At 50.5% G+C, this 21556-nt stretch overlaps 1 protein-coding gene across 1 annotated transcript; it reads left to right on the forward strand.

Annotated features, from left to right (window-relative positions):
- Positions 1-16327: 16327 nt before the first annotated feature.
- On the forward strand, positions 16328-18833 carry TMEM270 (transmembrane protein 270; the record flags this gene model as incomplete). The annotated part of the gene is given in 4 exon segments (XM_082644118.1): positions 16328-16399; positions 17977-18347; positions 18349-18365; positions 18490-18833. Coding segments are annotated over 4 exon segments (804 nt in total).
- Positions 18834-21556: the final 2723 nt, after the last annotated feature.

A 21556-nucleotide genomic window follows, 5' to 3' on the forward strand; every position in this document is an offset into this window, starting at 1 on the left:
ATCTTTGGCTTGGTTGTGTCTTTTGTCTCAACACCCACCAAGAGGTGAACCCAGTTTTCAGGTAACAAGAGGAGCGTCTAGCAGTGTTGAAGAAAACCCCGAGAAAGTAAGGATGCCAAGAACAGAGTGTTTCAAAAAGATGGGGAAAAAAAAAAAAAAAGGACTTTCCTGGTGGTCCAGTGGTTAAGACTCGGTGCTCCCAATGCAGGCAGCACAGGTTTGACCCCTGGTCAACGAACTAAGATCCTACATGCCACATAGTGTTGTCAAAAAAAAAAAAAAAAAAAAAAAAATCTGCGAAACAAAAAGATGGGGGACGGCCAACATTGCCCAATGTGCTGGTAGGTGGTGTAAAATGAGGCTGAAGAATTGAGCACTGGATGTAGGGACATGGAGACCTTTGGTGGCTGAGGTAGACCCTGATAGTGCACACTAGTTACCAAGTTTGCCTCTTGTCCCTGAGTTAGACTACACATCCCAGCTTCCCTTACCAGTAGGTGTGGCCGAGTGGCCAAATTCAGGCCAATAGACTGTGGGTGGTGGTGAAGTGCTCCATTTACAGACCTGGACCATAAACGCCTCCTATAAGATCCTCTATGGAGAGGGCTCCAAGCACCCAGAGGAGAGTGGGTCTGTAGATGGAGGAGTCTGGAGCCCTAAATGATTGTGTGGAGCCATGCCCTCTCCACCAACCTGCACTGCACTGTAACATGGACAAAAATAACTTTCATAGTGTTAGGCTACTGAGATTTTAGGATTTGTCTATTACAATAGCTATTGTCATTTCCCTTAATGACCTTGGCAAGAGCAGTTTTGGGGGAGCAGAGGGAGTGGGAGAGACCCAGATTTCAGCTGTTATCTGTGTAGGGGAGCAAAACTTGCCACCCCAAAATGTCTCTTTGGCATGTAGATTATGTTGAGCTGGAAATGATGACGGCCAAAAAGACTCAGAAAGAAACTTAAAAAAATAAATCTATTTTGTTGAAGTATAGTTGATTTACAATGTTGTGTTAATTTCTGTACATCAAAGTGATTCAGTTATATGTATACACACACACACACACACACACACACACACACATATATTCTTTTCCAGATTCTTTTCCATTATGGTTTATCACAGGATATTGAATATAGTTGCCTGTGCTATAGATTGTGGGTGGTGGTGAAGTGCTCCATTTACAGACCTGGACCATAAACACCTCCTATAAATCCTCTATGGAGTGAGCTCCAAGGATCTTGTTGTTTATCCATTCTATATATAATAGTTTACATCTGCAAATCCCAAACTCCCAACCCATTCCTCCCCTCCCCCTGTCCCCCTTGGCAACCACAAGTCTGTTCTCTATGTCTGTGAGTCTGTTTCTGTTTTGTAGATAAGTTCATTTGTGTCATATTTTAGATTCCACATATAAGCGATATCATATGGTATTTGTCTTTCCCTTAATGAAACAGTAGGGAAGGGGGCAGGGCACAACCTTTAAAAGAATGACATAGCCATTGAGGATATGACACAAACTGGTTAGAACCAACTAGGTTCAAGATGGCAGAAGGGGCTTCCCTGGTGGTGCAGTTGTTGAGAGTCCGCCTGCCGATGCAGGGCACTTGGGTTTTTGCCCCGGTCCGGGAGGATCCCACATGCTGCAGAGTGGCTGGGCCCGTGGGCCATGGCCACTGAGCCTGCGCGTCCGGAGCCTGTGCTCCGCAATGGGAGAGGCCACAGCAGTGAGAGGCCCACGTACAGCAAAAAAAAAAAAAAAAAAAGATGGCAGAAGATTCGACTACCAGTAGAACTTGAGCCTCACTATATACTCATTGTAATTCATTAGCATATACTAAATGACACATCCACAGGCACCATGACAGTTCTGAGGCCAACCATAAAAGAAAAGTGAGTGGGGCCCAATTCCTGGAAATCTCCTCCCCTTCTCCAAAATAGTTGGAATAATCCTCCCACTCATTAGCCTGTGAAATTACCCATCCCATAAAAACTAAGCACCCCATATTTCGGGGCTCTTGCCTTCTGAGATGGCCCACACTCTGTCTGTGGAGTGTGTTTCTCTCTAAATAAATCCACTTCTTACCTATCACTTTGTCTCTCACTGAATTCTTTCTGCGATGAGACATCAAGAACTTGAGCTTTATTAAGTCCTGAAACCAGGTGTGTGATCTCAATTAAAAGACAGTGGGGGGCTTCCCTGGTGGCGCAGTGGTTGAGAGTCTGCCTGCCGATGCAGGGGATGCGGGTTCGTGCCCCCGTCCAGGAAGATCCCGCATGCTGCAGAGTGGCTGGGCCCGTGAGCCATGGCCGCTGAGCCTGCGCGTCCGGAGCCTGTGCTCCGCAACGGGAGAGGCCACAGCAGTGAGAAGCCTGCGTACTGCAAAAAAAAAAAAAAAAAAAAGACAGTGGGTTCTGGCTGGGTTAGAGTCCCAGCCCATGGGTTCAAGTTCCAATCTGAGTTTAGGCTGGGTTTGAGTCCCGGCACCTGGGTTCAAGTCCCAATCCGAGGTGCACAGTTTCATTGACTCAGAAAGAAACTTTGACCTTCCCCCTTACTGCCTAAATCATTTAGATAGAGCGGCTGTTCCTGGAATAGAGCTATCACCAGAGGTATCTGCAAAGAATGTGGGCGAGGTGTGGTGGGAGGAAATTCTAGGAGGGGTCTAGAGATCAGAGTCCACTCTGTATCCCATTGTCTCTGCTTGGTTCAGGAACATCTGTTTACCAAACATTTACTTTTCTATCTGTGTCAACTGCCTTCCTCCTTTCTGAAATTCCAACCCCCCACCCTAACATCCTCCTTTGTCTTTAGCTGAAGATGATATTTAAGGTGAGTGTTTCTGCCATTTTGGCAAGTTAATCAGTTTTCCTGGGTCTCTTCCATGAATGCATGTTATTACATTTTGTTTGGTTTTCTCCTCTTAATCTGTCTCATGTCAATTTAATTCTTAGGTCAGCCAGGAGAACCTAGAAGGGTAGAGGAAAATTTCTTCCTCCCCTGAAACCGAATCCCCCTGAAACTGAGCTCTCCTGCCAAGTTTATGATTAACCTCTATCCAAAACGTTATTCTCTTTCTTGTCCTGCACCTGTTCCCCTCAGGATTGAGGAGTATCAAAGTAAAGGGGGGAATGAAACCCTCCTGAGTACAAAAGCCTCTCTGTGTTGCCCAGTTCCTGTTTATAGAAAACGGCTTTTGTCTCTTAGGCCTTCTCTGAGTTCCAAAGAGCAGGCACAAGCATTACTTATTAGGGAAGTGAGGGAATGCGGAAACAAAGAAAAAGCAGTTAAGTGAGGAAATGACAGTAATTCAGTAATAAAACAGACTCCTAGTTCCTCTTCAAGGAATATATTGACATAACCATCTGACACATACCTTGGTGTTGTTCTGCAGGAAGTAAGGCCCTCACCAAGGTGGAGGATGGTGACTACATGCTGAGTATAATCAGTAGATCCCAAACCAGTTGGTCAGAACCGGAAGGTTGATGATGTTCCTGGAACACCATCCCGTTACCTCACTACCAACCAACCAGAAGAAAATCATGCACTCTGCAGCCCTCACCCCAAGCGTTGCCTTTAAAAACCCTTCCCTGAGGACCGTCGGGAGGTTCAGGTGTTTTGAGCACAAGCCACACGTTCTCCTTGCTGGGCTCTGCAATACACGCTGTACTTTCCTTGACCACCACTCCTTGTCAGTAAATTGGTTTTGCTTCACGTGGGCGAGCAAACCCAAGTTTGGTTCGATAAAACCCTGACACCAGCCAAGATCCAAACCCCAGTCTGTCTTAGTCTAAAGCTGTACCAAGAACATGCTGTGAACCCGTTGTGTTCAGCTGCAAATAACAGAACACCTGTATAGCTGTGGCTTAAACAGAGAGGGATTTACGGGTCTCAGACAGGAAGCTGAGACTGGGCAGCATGGTCTGGGGCTCAGTTATGCCATCAGGGACCCAGGCTCTTATCCTCTTTCCTCTTCTGCCACCTTTTGCATGGAGACCTTTGTCCTCATGTCTGTCACCTTGTCACAGCTGCTACACCTCCCAGTAGGACAAAGGAGAAAGGGCAAAAAGCTAGACCGGCTGAGCTTACTCTGTTTATTCCAATAAACAAAAGCTTTATTGGAAGCCCCTCCCCATGACTTCTGCATCATCTTATTGGCCAGACTGGGTCACATGGCCACCCCTGAATCATCGCTGGAAGGTGAGTGGGAAGTGGGGCTGGAGATGGGAGCTAGCTCAACCAGCTGATGTCTGGGCCCTATCTCTGCAGCCTCATGTTCCATTTAGGTCAATAAATATTTATTGTGCACCTTCTGTTTGCCAGGTCCTGCACAGGGCACTGGAGGCAGTCATAGAGATGAATCAGAAGTAGCCCCCACTCCACCCTGTTCTAGTGGAGGAGGTAAGGCTGGGGTGTCTTCTCCTGTCCAGGCTCTGGTCACCCACACCCTCCACATCCAGGACCACTGCTTTGTCTGGGGTGGGGGTGGATGGGTGCTATGATGTTGAGGAATGTCACTGTGGGGAGTGACCCTTCAAGTAAGGTGGATGCCCCAGTAAAGGCAGTCCTGTTGGACCATCTGAGGGTGGCTTGGGTTGTCCTAGGAGAGGCCCTGGTTGGGGAGAGGGTCCCGGGGGCCCTGCCTATCCGATCTGTCCTCGTAGGCCCTCAGTGGTGTCCTGCTCACCAACCAGGGCGTGCAAGGTGTGTGGGCACCTGTAGCTAAGGCTCCTGCTGGAGGATGAGACTTGCCATGTAAGACACTGGTAAGGGTGCTGGTGGCCTCTGGACACCGCTTTGCTCCCCCCAGCCGTGGACCCCAGGCCCCACAGACTTCTCTCTCCACAACCCACTACATTCCTTCCCCTCCGGAGCCCAGGAATCTGTCCCAGCCTCGGGGTGAGAGGCCTTTCTCTGACCTATCACATTTCTGTCTCCTCTAAGTCAGTCTTCTCAAGTTTCTGTAACTTTTGCCAAACACCATCTTCCCCCCGGGCAGTGGATAACACTGGGTCCCGCAGCTGTCAAAATGGGGGAAAGGATCAGGTAACAGAAAATAGTTTTGGAGTGAGGAAGGGGTCACTATGATCTCGGGTGGCCTCGGCCTGCAGCGGCTTGAAGCAGAGTTTCGGTTCCTGGCCAGAGATTGAGATCTGGCCACGGCAGTGAGAAAGCTGAATCCAAGCCACTAGGCCACCAGGGACCAGGGGCCAGTGACAAGGCCCTGGCCCGTCAGCTGCGTAGAGATGCATTTCCACATAGAGATGGAAAGTAGTGAAACAAGTAAAGTGTTTATTAGGAGGAAATAGGGTACATGTGGATAGACACATGGGTGGGCTCAGAGAGCGAGTGACACTCACGGCAGTTTGAATCACTCTTACGCGGCATTTTTTCTGGCTTTCTTTTGGCCAATCATCTTGCTTTGCCTGGTTCTGAGTCCATATTTGGTATATCTCAGGGTCCTCCCCTGTGTGCACACACATCTTTTAGCCAAGATGGATTCCAGCGGAGAGGCTTATGGGTAGGTTGACATCACTTATTATGAGGTGACGCCCCCTCCTTTTTGACCTCTGAGGAGCCTTTCTGTGCACGTGTAGTCCGGAAGGTCTCCTTGACCTCGAGAATGAGAAGTCTGTGGTCTCTGTCTTTCATCTGGGCGGGTCCCAGCTCTCCTCTGCTCCTGCTGTTTTGGAGGATCTGCCCACAGCAGACAAACTCTAGCTGCTCAGCCTGGGGCCCGTCTATCTCCTGCTTCAGTCATAGCAGCTGTTCATGTTTCAAAGCTATTGTCGGATCTCAGATGTACAAAGGCCAAGGGTTGCCGGTGGTGGAGGAGAGGCCAGAGTCATCCTGTGGCCAGAAGGAGTGGACAACGGCAAGGGCATGACGGGGCAAGACCTGGCAACGCCAACGGGCATGAGTTCTGGCGGGAGGCACGACTTTCAGGGCATCAGGTGTGCGAGGGTGGGGTGTGTGCATGTGTGAGTATATGGGGGTCAGTTGGGATGTTTCTGAATGCAAGTGGCAGAAACCCAAACCCACCCGAGGCAGTGTTAACAGTAGGGGTTTGCTATTTCCTCTTACAGGAAGTCCGGCAGTCACCAGAGCCAAGGCTGAGCCTACTGATTTCACTAAGGACCCAAACTCTATTCTCTGGTTTGCCATGCTGTACGTTTGCTCTGTTGGCCCCTTCTGGTCAGAAGATGGTGACAACAGCTCAGGCAACCATGTGTCCTCACAGACAAAGCCCCAAGGCACGCTAGGGTTGGCCTTGTCTCCTGGTCTCTCTCTTTTCCTTTGGGGATGGAGGATATTTTCACCGGAAGCCCCAGAGGCTGGGAAAGCGAGGTCTGGTACTTCCAGGCTCAGGTGTAGGAGGTGAGCATGGTCTCCAGGAAGGAGGGAGAGGCGAATGGCTGTTGGTACAAGCTGCAGTGCCTGCTCCTCGGGTGTGTGCAGACTTGTGCAGAGGGGTGGGAGCGTCTGCAGGTGTAGCTGCTGCCTTGGGCAGGACCCGGGCCACAGGGAGTGCGGTCACCAGGCTGTGGACTTGGTTTTTTACCCTGAATGAGCTACGGGGAGTTACAGCGTCAGATCTGCATTTTACAAAGATGGTGAGAGTGGACCCTGTGGATTGCAAGGGCAGAGCCTGTTGCAATTATTTAGGCAAGAGCTGGAGTCCTGAGCAGTGTCAGGGGCTGCCCTGGGGTTAATGCTGTGGCGTTTTGGGGGATGAGGAGAGAGCAACTCCCCTTCTGTTGAGCTTCCTCCTGCCCGTTGAGCTTCCTCCTGCCCCAGGAGCTGCTTATTCTGATCTCCTTTGACCCCGCCTTCTCCTTTCCTCTCCTCCACCTGTACCCAAAGGCGGGCCCCCGGGCTCAGTCCTGGGTCCTCTTTCTTCTCCATCAACACCTACTTCCTAGGTGATCTCATCCAGTCCCATGGTTTTAAATGCTATTTATATGCCAACGATTCCCAAATGGGTGAATAGCCCTGATTCTTCTCTGAACTCTGGACTTGTTCGCCTGACATCTCCCCTCGGAGCCCACTCCCAAACCCCTTGCCCTCTCCGCAGTCCTCTGAACCACTAGGCGTCCAGAGGCTCAGCCCAAACTAATTTTCTCCTATCCCTCGTTCTGTCCATGGGCAAATCCCGTGGCTGCTCCACTCCACCCCTGCCATTCTGATTCCACTCACCTTCCCCTTTCGCCCAGACCCCTGTGGTGGCCCCCAAACTGGCCTCCCTGCCTCCCCCATTGTCCCCACACCCAGTCCGTTTCCCTCACAGCAGCCAGGGATCATATTATTATTTTTTAAACTTCTTATGGGAAATTTCAAACACACACAAAAAAAGAGATTAGTACAATAACCTTAGTGTTTGTTTATCACTCAATTTTAGTTGTTAAGAAAACATGCCCAACCAGAATGATGTCTTTACAGTATAAGTTTGGTGAGTTTACCCTCCTGCTTAAAACCTAAAATCCAGTTCCTTACCAACCTCATCCTTAACCTCTCTCCTCCTCACTCTGGCATCCTGGCCTCTGCTGATCCTGGAACATGCCACGGTGACCTCAGGGCCTTTGCACTGCTGTTTTTTAATGGCCTGGATCACTTCTTTCAGATCTTTGCTTGACTGGCTTGTTCTCAACCTTGAGGTATCCACCATTTAGAATGAACAAATGTTAACATTTTGCCATTATGGCTTCTGAATCTTCAAAAGTAGAAAAAAGGAAAAAGCATGACAGATGAAGCTGACGTTCTCTCTGACTTTCTCCCTCCTCCATCTGCTGCTCCAGGGAACGAGCTACCATCACAAATGGGCAGGGACCTTCTAGGTCTTGTATCTTAAAAAAGATTTTCACTGTATATGTGTTCAGAACAACATATAATGTTGCTTAATGGGCTTGAAAAAATTATACAATTGCTATCATTTCACAGCTATTACTCTGTAACTTTCCCTTTTCATGTAACACCGTGTTTTTGAGATCTGTCCACATTGATGCACACAGATTGCATTCATTTTAACCACTGCTTAGTCATCCCTGAGACAGATACACCCAGTTTATTTATTTCCCAATTGATGGAAAAATGCTACCACACGTAGTCTTGCACATGTTTTTTCATTCACATGTGGATGCTTCTGGAAGGAGTGCTTTTCAGACTGGGGTTTGCAACCCATTAGGAGGTAGTGAAAACAATTCAATCAGTTGTGAAATAAAATAGATAGAAAATAAATGCGCACATTGCACGTAATAAGGGAAATTACTGTTTTGTTAACTTCGTGTTTCAGTTTCACATGTCTGAGTAGTGGGCAGCTTTGTACAGCACACTCCTTACTGTGGGTGGCTCTCAAAGTCTGAAAACCAAGTCTGAGAGCCAGCCACGGTAAGAAGTGCTGGGTCAGGGGATGAGCAGTGTCTGATGCTCTGGTCGCCCATGAACACATCCACGCACGGTGAAACGTCAGACTTTTTTTTTTTTCAAATGAGTATGAGATAGTATCTAATTGTGGTTTTAATTTGCATTTCCTTCGCTTACTAATGAAGTTGAACATCTTTTCCTACGTTCATTGGCTCTTTGGTTTTTCTCTTCTGTGAAGTGCCTTTACCTATGTGTTCTACTGAGTCATTTGATTTTATCTTATTGATATGTAGGTGTTCCTTAGATATTCCGTGTATTCTGGCTACTGGTCCTTGGACTGTTTCATGGGTTGCATACATTTCTTCCAGGCTGTCACTACCTTTTGGCTTTGCTCCTACTGTCTCTACGCCAGATTCAGCAACAAGGAGTTTACCAGTGACTTGGGCCAGGGCAGTGGCCATGGAAGTGGGGAGGCAGGGGCTGAAGCTGTATGGCCAGTGGCTGGTGACTGCATGACTTCTTTCAACAATATCATTTAAATGGTCAAGTGAAGGGGCACTGAGGAACATTTTTTTTTCTTTTAATAAAAATTGTATACATTTTTTTGGGCTGTAACTTGCGGCTTGGGGGATCTCAGTTCCCCGAGCAGGGATTGAACCCCAGCCACGGCAATGAAAGCGCCAAATCCTAACCACTAGACCACCAGGGAACTCCCCAAGTTGTATACATTTAATGTGTACAACTTGATGTTTTGATACACATATACATTGTGAAATGATCACCACAAACCAGTTAAACAACATTTCTGTCACCTCTACATAGTTACCGTGTGTGTGTGTTGAGAAGATTTAATAAAAACTATCCTCTTAGCATATTTCAAGTATACAGTGCAGCACTGTCAGCTGTCATCACCATGCTGTACATTAGATCTTTATACCTTATTCATCCTGTATAACTGAAACTTTGTACCCTTTGATCAATATCACCCAACTTCCTGAGCCTCTGACCACCACCATACTACTTTCTGTTTCTAAGAGTTCATCTGTTTTTTAGATTCCACATATAACTGAGGTCATGCGGTATTTCTCTTTCTGTGTTTTGCTTATTCCACTGAGCCTAATGTCCTCCAGCTCCATCCATGTTGTTACATCTCACGTGTGGGAATGTAGATTAGTACAGCTATTATGGAAAACAGGGTGGAAGTTCCTCAAAAAATTACAAATAGAACTACCTTAGGATCCAGCAAGCCCACTTCTGGGTATATATTCAAAGGAATTGAAATCAGTATTTGAAGAGATATTGGCACTCCCATGTTCACTGCAGCATTATTCACAGTAGACAAGATATGGAAACACCCTAAATGTCCTTTGATGGGTGGAGGACCATTTTCTTTAGGACACAAGGAACAAGCAGGGAGAGTAGTTGAGGATGGGCGTGGGTGTGGGTGTGTGGAAGATCCCAGAGGGAGGTCTAAGTGAGCTGGCAGAAAACAAACACATGAAACACATTGGTTCTGAACAAACTGATCAGTAAATGAATTGGTGAAAATTATTTGCCATGGTTGTTTTTCACATGTTGATTTTTGTACCACGCAGGTGTGACTTTGCGCAGGTGTTGACGTGTTTTTTCCCATTTATCCAAACTTTTTTTTTTTGGGGGGGGTGTGAATGTTTTTGAACAATGGGATGGTTTGGCAACTTTGTATCCTTTTAAAGAACACTTTTTAAAGCATTTTCATTCATTTTTGTGTAAAAAAATTCTTTTTTTTGCGGTACGCGGGCTTCTCACTGTTGTGACCTCTCCCGTTGCGGAGCACAGGCTCCGGACGCGCAGGCTCAGCGGCCATGGCTCACGGGCCCAGCCGCTCCGCGGCATGTGGGATCTTCCCCGACCGGGGCACGAACCCGTGTCCCCAGCATCGGCAGGCGGACTCTCAACCACTGCGCCACCAGGGAAGCCCTAATAATCATTTTTTTTTTTTTTTTTTGCATTTAAGTGGTTTCAATCAAGCCATCTTTAGAAAGAAAAAAAAATACAAATTCCAATAAGTTTGAAGGCATATTTTATCATTTTTGCGTACTTCTGGGGGGAAAAAATGAAGATTTGAAATAAAGTGAAGTTTTAATATTGGAACGAGAAAGAAAGGAGAATGTCCTGAACATTTCTCGGTCGTTTCGCCTCCAGCAACCCAGGCAGGACGGGACCTGCACCGGGCGAGCTCCTCGGAATGACTCAACGTTGTTGTCGCAGGCTGAGAAGGGACAAAATCAGCGACGGAAAACTTTGCATCAATTTGCGCAGCGCGCTCGGGTTCGGCGGGCCCCCGCGCCCCTGGTGTTTGCTGCCCCCGTGCGGTCGCGCCGCCGTCCTGCACCTTCAGGGAGCGCATCTGAGAGCCCCTGGGACTGCGAGGAAGTCGAAGGCGGGCTTCCCGCCTGTCTCGGCCTGTGTCCTGGGCCGGGGAGGAAAATCTCCGCGGAGACGGGCAGGGACTGGGGAATGGCGCCCCCTGGCGTTAGGCAAGGCAGCGGCCACTGATAATTCGGTTATGCCACCAGGTCCATGCCATTAGGGAGTGGAGGTATTGCCCGATACCACATAGCACAATAGTTCATGGATGGCCTGGAACCTAAGTGTTGAGTAGGAAAGAGAAAGGAGTGGAGGGCTCCCTACTGAAGGATCCAAGCCGGGGGTGGGGTGGGGGGGCTCCTTCTGCAGCAGCTCCTGCTGCTTTCATTCCAGCCTGGCAGGTGGGGATCTCCGAGGCCATTACTCCTTCATTCATTTATTAATTCAACAAATATTTATGGAGTTCCTGCTATGCACCCGGCGCTGTTCTAGGCACAGGGCACAGTAGTGAACAAGATTCATGGTCCCGGCCTTCAGAGGTGGCTTGACATGAAGGTCAGGAGGGAAGGTGATGGGGTGACTCTGACTCTGGGGTTTCTGGCCTGTGGGACGGCATGGCTGGGACTGCCCTTCCCTGAGCTAGGTTACGAGGAGGTCCTGTGTTGGTTTTACACTCCAGGAGCAATCTCTGACCTCTGTTACTAGATTTCCAGCCCTCTGTGTTCCTCCCTCCTGTGGTCTGAGAGCCGCAGAGAAGCCTTGCTATAATCTAGCTTGGGGACCAAGATGAGGGCCCTGGTGAGGGTGGGGGACAGTTGATTGGAGCTGAGACTGAGGCCCGGGCCTGGCATCCTAAAGGAGCTTGAGAGGTAGGTACCTTGAGGGGCAGCCCTGGGGGCAGTGGGGCAGAATGAGGTCTCCAGCTCCTGCCTGGACCACATGGTCCAGGGAGTTTGGTCAAGATGATGTAAAGGATGATCAGCTCAGCCTTAGTGACAGTGGAATTCTGGGTATGGTGATGCCAAGTGTTAAAAAACCAAAAGTCAACTAAGTAAATTGAATATCTAATTGGCTTTATTCAAAAATTCATGAGTAGGGCAGCATCCCACCTAGCAAGTAGAAAGGTGCTCTGAGGAGCTGTTCAAAATGGAAGGCTTTTACAGGCAGAAGGAGGGCGGGGCAAGAAAGTAAAGACAGTGGATTAATTTAGGCAGGGTCATCTTCCCTTAGGGATAGGCAGGGGGTCTTAGGCAGATTACCTCACTGGTGTTGACCAGGTAATTCCAGACTAATTGGTTTAAAACACCACTCCTGGGAGAGGCTGAAATTGCAGTTAGGTTAGGTATTAAGTCTTGGTGGGGCTTAGCACAAGTGACTCCATTTTGGGCCTGTTGTTTCTTTCTAACAACTCTCCCCCTTTGATCAAACTCTCAACATAACTGAGAGATGTGATCAAAATTTTAAGTGTTAGTACCACTCACCTACTGCTCTATAGTTCTCAGTTTTTGGTGATGCTGCTTTGTTGCTGAATCTGTGTAGTATTCACAGGTTGCACAGACTTCAGACTCACAATTTTTTAGTCAATCATTCTCTTTGTTCCTTTTTTGAGGTCCAGTCTTAGGGAGATTTGTTTGGTGATTAGCAGCTGTAAATATGCCTTTAAAGCTTTAGAGAGAATGAAATGCACCAGAGATATTATTATAACTATAAGCGGGATAATTCCCAATGTTAAGAGTGCACTTGGGAGCCATGGGTCTCCAAGACCCAAACCAGTCAAAATCAAATTAATCAAAGAAAGACCCCATTGAAGGAGTCACCTTTTTAAGCCAAATCGTTTGCTCAGTGATCTTATGTAATTGAGTTTCAGCTTCCCCAGAAGCATTCATTCTAGGTACAGCAGGTGGTGTTGGCCACAGAACAGCTCAGCTAAAAGATAATCCTGTTATAAAGAACAACTTTGGCCAGAGAGTCTAAGGATCTTTGCTGGGTAGCTAGTGTCTTAGCAACGGAATCGGCAATGTTTTAAGAGTTAAGGAGAGGGTTTCTGATCATACTCCCATTGGATTTACTCCTAAGCCAGGGGTCATTCAGGTTTTTAGTGCATATGGGGTTAGAATCTTCTAGCCTGAAATAAAAAATTGTTCTAAATTCCAGAGCTTACACCCCCTAGCAATGGCATGGGAGATATGGGTGATGACATTATCTTTCCAGGCCAATGCCAGGGTAAAGGAGAGGAAGAAGAGAGAGTTTCATGTTTAGTTAAAGTATAAAATCTTGATCCAGTGTCCTGAGTGGAAACAGTCTACTTTGATGTTAGCTACTTTTCTTCCTAGCCAATTTGATTTCGATGTCTCCAGTGTTTGCACAGCACCCACCAATTTTTGCAACTTTTTGGCTTCTGAGATTCCTGTTAGCAATAGTCTTTACTGGACCCAGTCCAGCTCAAGTTGGACCCAATCCAACTCCAGCTGGTAACCACCAATTCCTGGGGAACTTTGGACCGGGGGAAAGCATTGAACCAGCAGACCACAGCAAATGAAGAGGGCAGCCTGAATCCAAACAAATGGGGAACTACTGTAGTCATGGCAGTTCCCAATGTGGAATGTGGGGAAAGATTCCAAACAAATGGGAAACTGCAGACTAAACCACCAGCAGTTCCCAACATGGAATCTGGGGACAGAATCAAGGGCTGGGGTTCCCAAACAAATGGGGAACTACCTGGAAAGCCAATTAGACCAGGAGCTTGACGCAAAGAGAGCAGAGCTCGCAGTCATGAGGAACTTGCCCTGGCTTCAGAAATGGTGAGAAAGACAATGAACTAACAAAGGGGTGTGCGGGTACCACACTTGTCTTTCTCATTGTCCCCAAAAGCCATCAGAAGTTCACTTTGGATCCCACTACTGCCACCAAATCTGTTAAAAGCCAAAATTCAACTGAGTACATCTGAAGATCTAATTGGCTTTATTCAATAATTCATGAACAGTCAGCATCCCATCTAGCAAGTAGAAAAGTGCTCTGAGGAGCTGTACAAAATGGAAGGCTTTTATAGGCAGAAGGAGGGCAGGACAAGGAAATTAAGAAGGTGGATTATTTCGAGCCAGGTCACCTTCCCATAGAGGAAGGCAGGGGGTCTTAGGCAGATTACCTCATTAGTGCTGACCAGGAAATTCCAGATGGATTGGCTTAAAATTCCACTCCTGGGGGCTGAAATTGCAATTAGGTTAAATATTAAGTCCTGGAGGGACTTAGCACAAGTGACTCCATTTGGAGCCTGTTGTTTCTTTTTAACAGGGGTCATGGTGGGGGGCAAGCCAAAGAGGGGAGGAGAGACAGGATGGAAAACAAATTGCAAATGCTAGTTTCAGCCCCCATCATCTGACTCCCAGCAATCGGGCTCTTCCCAAAACCTGCTCCTCCTCCAACCCCCACCTTAGTGGGCAGTACCTCCATCTACCCTTTGCCCAAGCCTTCTGAGGAGGAACCCCTGACCCCTGCCTTGCTTTACCTCTCTTTCCTCAAACTTCTATTGGGAAACAATTCCCCCCAGGTCTCCTGTGTTTCTGCAGAGGAGATGGTTGCTTTTTGTTCTGGGTGATCTTTTCCAGCATGCCTTGGAATATGTAACTTCTTCTCAAAGCACAGGCGTGGTCCAACATGATAAAGATAATGTCTCTCTCAGGAGCAAAGGGCAGGCTTGCTTATTGCCCATCAGAAAAGATTGGGGTTCCCTAAGCTCAGAGTTTCTCTTCTGTAATCCACCCATTCAGTGTACAGGTACCATCTGCCCCTTTTCATGTCATTTGGATTTGGGACTCAAAGAACCAAAGCAAAATACTTATACTCCAGTTTACTGCTAGTGCCGTAATACATTGTCCATCCTCTCTGACCCATGAGTCTCGTGCCTTCTACCAGCATCCAAGAAACCCCAGCAGGCCGACTGGTAGCTTGCAGCTAGGGTACCATCTTGGACCTCTCACCATTCTTGACAGCTTCTAACTCTGTCAGTTCCACCTTCCACACGTTTCTGGCATCTGTCCACTTCAGCCCCCGTCCTGGCTGCCATCATCTCGTGCCTGGAGGGCTTATTGTTGTGGGTTCCTATCAGATCTCCCCCTTTCCCCCCAAGAGCCCTTCTCTGCCCTAGTCTAGCCTCCTCATGCAGCTGGAGGGACTGTTGTAAAGTCCCCGCTGATGCCCAGTGCCTTGCTGCCTTGGCTCTTCGATGGCTCCTATCATTTGATGGAATATTCTATGACCCATGTGGTCCTTGCTGACCTCACCATCTACCTCGTGTTCCTCCCCACCTCCTACTTTATGCTCTAGTAATACTGAATTGTTGGAATCATGCTGTTCCCTCTGCCCAGACCATCCTTCATACTTTCTTCTCTGGAAAACTCCTACTCATCCTTCAAAACTTATTTCAAGGTGGCCTTTCTGAAGCCTCAGCGACCCCTCAGGGACATAGTGTTGGAGACATAGAGGGTAGGTAGGGGAGGGGCAAGGGCAGAGGGCAGAGTGGAGGGACTTTGCACGCTCTACCCTCTGGACCCCTGCTGTTGCCCCGTGGGGAGGAAACAAATGGGTGAACAGGACTTGCCCTGGGCAAAGGTTGTCTTTGACCTTCCAGGGACTTATTATGGCAGGTTGCCATGTACAACTGGGCGGGTCGTATCCTGCACAAGGGTCCTGGCCGAGGAGGGTAGTGAGACTGAAATCGCGCTGTGTGCCAGGGCAGAGGGGCCCTTCGCTCACGGTGCCCTGCACTCACAGGACCCTGCCACCAGAGGGCGTCTTTAAAAATTTTCTAAAAGGTGTGAGAGCCTCATCTTGCAGCATCTTGGGGCATCTGCTGGGACCCAGACAGGAAAACAATGCGGGAAACGCTGTGATCAAGTTTCTGGATTCTCCCAGATTTCTAAGCCTTTGACTCTGATTCATGGCTCCAGAAACCTCTCTGAGATGCTCCAGGCAGCCTGTGGCCCTGAGGGGTTTCACTCAGCCAAGTGCCCCCTTTCCCTCTGAGAATGCCTCTCTCCAGGATCCTCTGAGGCCTTTCGTGGGCACATTTTCTCTCTCCTGCCCTCCTCTAACTGAATCTCAGAACCCACTGACAAATCACTAACATCGTAGAATAAAGGTCACAGCCGCACTTCTCTGCTTCTGTGACTGGGGACCAACCTTTAGCAAAATGCAAGAAGGATGGATGGGGGGAAGGGTTAGGTAGGAGATTTCAGATTTGGGTGGCTGAGGCTTCCATCTGCCTCCAAACATTTTGTCACCTGAGGCCCTGGGGGTGAAGATTTCTATATCCCAGGCCTTTGCTCCTTCGGGATTTGGAAGGGCGTGGGAAGGCACAGCGCTCTCACGCTGCCTTGGCCGCCCGTGCTGGGTGGACGGGAGGTTCGTGGAGTTGATGTCCACGGGAGCAGTCTCCAGTTAGGAAGTCGACAGGATGTGGAAGACAAATATCCCAGTTTCCGTTCAGCAATGGGACGGGAGGCAGGTAAAGGACAGCCTTTTGCAGCAGCTGGGTCCCCATGGTAACTTGACCCCCACCCTGCAGTATCTGAGAGGTCACCCTGCCTCTCCCACCTGGAGGAGGGGTAGGAGGGACAGACATGGAGGCTGTCCCTCCGGTCAGATCCAGCCTCTTGGGGACTCTGCTGGTGGTGGTGAAGCTCTCCACACTGGTGAGTGGGGTTTGGGGGGCAGGGGGCGAGGGCCACCTCAGAGCTGCTGGACTCCGCAGGTGAAACAAGGTGGCTGCCTCCCTCCCGGAGTAATCCGACAGTTCTCAGAAGCCCCACCTGCAAGCCACAGTGCTGGAATTTTCTCTACAGAGGGTCACTCCTGTGGGTTAAGTTTGCCCTTCCCATCTGTCTTTTTCAAACTTGCAAATGCTTACCATTGGGGTCATGTCTCCAAATCACAACTCCTCAGTGGGTTGAGTTATCAGAAAAAGGTCCCCTGAGTCTGCTCCTGTGGCAGAGAAAGGGGCGATTACACAGGGCAGTAGAAAGACACACATGGTTGGATTGGAATCTCAGCTACTCTACTCTTTAGCTGTGTGACTTAGGGCAAATTGCTCCACCTCTCTGAGCCTCTCTTTCGTCTCCTGTAGCCTATCTTATAGGATCATGTGGGATATAACAGGTTTCTCTCCTTCCTGGTTTCTACCTCGCGAGCTGAGGGGTGGAGGTGCAGCTCCTGTTTCCTGTTTCCATCTTAATTCCTCTCCTAGCTGGACCCCTGGACCTCCTTCCTTTTTCAGCATTGCTCCACCCCCTTGGCTCTGCTGATCCCGCCCACCGTGGGGCACACAGCCAACCCCGGGGGACTGCCTTCCACACTGTCCCCTAGGGCTCCAGGTGGTCCTCTGGACCGGAGAATGTGGGGTCCGGATTGGTGGGTTGGCGATGCTTCGGGGCTAGAGGCTTTAGGGCTCTGATGAGGGGCTGTTCAGCTCCAGGACTCAAGTGAGTCTCATTTCCAGCCTCTTTCCCCATCCAGGCCCACTCTTTCTCCCAGTGGATGGGAGGCATCACATCTACTTTGTCACCCAGGACAGGAATCTGGACATCTTCTTGGGTTCCCCCCCACTCACCCCTCACAGTAGGTCAGTCATTCATTCTGTCACTGTCCCTGTGCCTCACACCTGTCTACCCCTAATGGCACTGCCTCTGTCATGACACCAAGAGGCAACTGATAAGAAGGAATCCCAGGTGCTTGGGAGAAGGAAATGCTCTGGGTTCAAATCCTGCAGGATTAGAGGGCTGAGGGCGATCGTCATTCCTTATATAATGATGATGATGATGATGATGACAGTAATAAGTCAACCTCCTTCAGTCTGGAGGTTTGTAAATAACCATTTAAACCCAAAGGAAAGGGAATCCCTCGGTGGTCCAGTTGTTAGGACTCAGCGCTTTCACTGCCATCAGCCTGGGTTCCATCCCTGGTCAGGGAACTAAGATCCTGCAAGCCATCTAGTGCTACAAAAACAAAATGCAAAACACAAAACAAACAAACAAACAAAAACAACCCAAAGGAAAGAAAATCAAATATGATATGAAACACCTCTAAAGCCCCCTCCTGAGAATGGAGCCCTTCCAAGTGACGGATAAAGATCATTCTTTGCGGGGGGAATTGAGGGGGGAGGGCCTGGCCCAGGGTGGCCTGGCATCCCCACCCCCACAGTAAAACTTGGGACAGGGAGGGCTCCTGCCCCAGGTGAGTGGCAACGGGTGGTGGTCGTCTCCTCCTCCTGCAGCTGGCCCAGAACCGGGCCCACCTCTGCAATTTCCTGCCCCTCAAGACCACCCTCTTTAACCACTGGCTGTCAGGGCTGACCCAGGAGGCCCAGGAGTCCCACCCACACCCCAAGATCTCAGCCTGCCCCGTGGGCCGGGTTCTACAGGCTGGGCTGACACTGATAGAAGTCCCTGTGTGGCTGGTGTGTCAGGAGCCCAGGCTGGTGTGGACAGGCGTGCTGGGCTGTGCCCGGGCCTCGGGCCTGGCCCCAAAGCGGCTGGGTGCCTGGGAGCAGCTGGGCCTCTCTGCGGCCACCTGGACAGACCTGCTCTCGTCATATCTGCACAGCCTGATGCTGGCTGCCGGGCTGCTACTACTGCTGACCTGGAGACTGCCAGAAAGCCCACTGTTGCAGCCTGGGCCGGCTGCCCAGGAAGGTGGGTGGGGTGGGTGTGGGACAGGCTGGGGAGGGCAGGCCTGGGGCACTGGGCCTGGGTTGGTGGGGTGTGGAGGCTGGCAGCAGGTAGTACAGCGTGTGAGCTCCTGGCTATCACCTGCCCATCCACCTGTCCCCTCCAGGCTCTGCTGGAGAACCGCGTGGTGCTGGGGACACCGGCGCCGCTGAAGCGTCTGCACTGCAGTGTGGAGAGCATGGCAGCAGTCACCTCCCGGCACCTGGCCTACCTTGTCACCTGGACCACCTACCTCGCCTCCCACCTGCTGCAGGCTGCCTTTGAGCACACAGCCCAGCTGGACCAGGCCCAGGAGGCTGAGCCCCAGAAGGCCTCGGGGCTCTTGTGTGAGTCCCCGCTCCCTGAGCCCCCAGCCCCCGAGGCTGGGCCAGTTCTGCCAGAGCCTGGAGCTCCTGTAGAATAAATGTGTCCCCATCTGCCTCTCCTGTCTGATCTGGCCTAGGGTCTCACTCTCTGTCCCTCTTCCGTACTGGGCTGGGTGTGTGTGTGTATGTGTGTGCGTGTGCACTCGGGCGTGTGTGTGGGTGCATGCGTGTCCTAGGGCCGCCTCTGGGAAGGAAATTACCTCCTGTGAGCACCTGATATGTGCCAGGTAACCCTTGCAGACACTTTCCACACATAATTTTGTTTAAACCACTTACCAGCACAGGCATCCAGATGAGAAAATTGAGCCTCAGAAGGTTGAACCTTCCCAAGGTCCCAGAGTAAGTCAGGGGAAGAGCCAGCACTGGACCCCAGGTTTTTTTATTTCCTAGAACCCCTAACTTTATCGAGGTCCATGTCCCTGCTTCTCAAGACTTGGTGCCCAAGGCTTTAGGGATGATGGGTAGTTAGAGACTCTGGCCTCTGGGGGGTGCCAGGGCCTCACATTTCAGAGATTTAGAAAATTCCTTTGAGGAGAAGTTACTCCTGGGCCAGTCTGCAACTAGCCCATGCATCCACTCACACACTTGGCCACTCATTTTCCCACCTATCCATCCATCCATCCATCCACCCACCCATCCATCCATCCATCCATCCATCCACCCATCCATCCATCCATCCATCCATCCATCCATCCATCCATCCATCCATCCATCTATCCATCCATACACCCACCCACACACCTACCTATCCATCCACCCACTCACCCACAAATCCATCCGCAGATCCATCTCCTCCAGGGAGGGGGAAACACCCGATATCTCAGCACTCAGCCCTAGCTGCTCAGGTGCCACTGAAGGGGTGCTGATGTAGCCAATGCAAGCTCAGGCTGCAGTGGGTCAGATCCTCCTGACGGCACTCTTAGGTGAGTGATTCTGTGAGGGGAGGGGAGGGACGGTTTCTTGGGAGTTAGTGATCACCGCTTACTCATTCCCAAGCCTGACGGCGGTGTGAGTGTGGGAAAACATTCTAGAGAGCTCTGCCCTGCTTTCTCCTTCTCCATTCTGGTTCCCAGGGAAGCTAGGGCTGGATTCCTGCCCTGCCTCTCAAGTAAACCTGCAGATGGCCCAGGGTGGGTGTGGGGTGAACTTCCAGGCCCTTCTTCTGAGTCTAAGGGGGCAGGCCCGGCCTGCCCCTGTGGGGAGACTCTGAAGGGCTCCCAGCTGGCCGACCAGGCAGAACACCTGCTGGGGAAGGTCCTGCAAGGTCCTGGTGAAGGGATCAACACAACTGGGACTCCAGAACCCACACACAGCATGCGGGGAAAGCTGAGGGCAGAAGTGTGTGACATTGGCCCACTGCTGCAGGTGGGGACTGGGGGGATGGGAAGGAGGCCCCAGAGCAGGCCTGTGGAGCTGAATGGCCTTTGAGCTGCCAGGGACCAAGATGGTGTTTGACAGGGCTGTGGCTTGGGGGTGGGGTGGGGGGCGGGGGAGCTGGGAGGCAGGGAGCAGGTGGAGAGGGGCCTCAAAGGCCAAGAATGGAGGGAGGTGGCAAGTACCTGTGCCAGCGGGGGAGAGAGGACAAGATCCAGCATGGAGCTGGGGACCAGTGACGAGGCTCGTGTAGCCCTTGGCAGTGGACGGGGGTGGAGGGTCATGGGGGGTGAGGGGAGGGGGGTATGTTTTTCTTCTACTAAAAAAGGTTGTTGTTGTTGTTTTAATTACCTGAAGTACAGAGGTGTTAAGGTAAAACTGTTTCCTTTTCTCTGGTTCTAAACTTCTGAGAAACAGAGCCAACTGTGTGTGGAGTATCTTTCCAGTCACAATATAGGTGCAAACCTGCGTGCGTGCACACGATGTACCTATAGATCGTACTGATAGGGATCCAGTCACACTATACATATCGTTAGGCCTCCCCTCTGGGCCTCAGTTTCCATGTCTGTGCAATGTCGGTGACCTGGTGATCCCCGATGAGACAGCCAGCGTTCAGGGGACCTCAATATCCTGGACGCCCCCGCCGGGAGTTAGTTGGTCGCCAGCTGGACAGGAGGGGCCGGGCTGTGCAGCTCTGTTGGGCTCTTACATGAGTTGAGATCTGGCTGCATGAAGCTTACACTTCCAGGCCCTGAACATAAGTCCTCCCAGGCCTTCCAGGGGCCCTGGCATCACGGGGTCAGGGCTTGGGAAGAAGGGAGGAAGGTGTGAATTTGCCCTTGGCTTTTCCTCACAGGCAGTGGGAAGATCAGAGGCCTCTTGGGGTCAGGCAGCCTCAGGTTTGAATCCTGGACCCACCACCTCCTGTCTGTGTGACCTTGGGCAAGTCCTTAACCACGAGAGCCTCAGTTTCCCCACCTGGGAGCAGGTACAACCATAGCCTTGGGCCTCACTGGGCTGTGCTGGGCCTGTGCATGAACTGTGCCAGGCCTGGTGTGGGAGACGCTGGGAACCGCAGCTCCCTCTCCTGGGCATGCGGCCTTCCCAGGGGCCACGGGGACCTTGTTCTGAGGTCGAGAGGGCGGGTGATCAGTCCATCTGTCTCAGGCCTGAGAGTGTGGAGGGGCCCTGGCCTGATAGAGGAAAACAAGTGGGGGACGGTGGGCGGGAGGTGCAGGCAGGGTGGGGGGACTGGCTGCAGGGCTGGCCAGCAGCTCCACGCAATCTGTCTGCTATGCAGTCCCAGGCCTGGCCTGTATTTATTTATGCTGAGCGTGTATTTATATCAGCCCCTTTCTCATTAATAGGGCAGGAAATGGCTGGAATT

The sequence above is a fragment of the Mesoplodon mirus genome (assembly GCF_964341445.2).
Source record: "Mesoplodon mirus genome assembly, chromosome: 15".
Lineage (NCBI taxonomy): Eukaryota > Metazoa > Chordata > Mammalia > Artiodactyla > Ziphiidae > Mesoplodon > Mesoplodon mirus.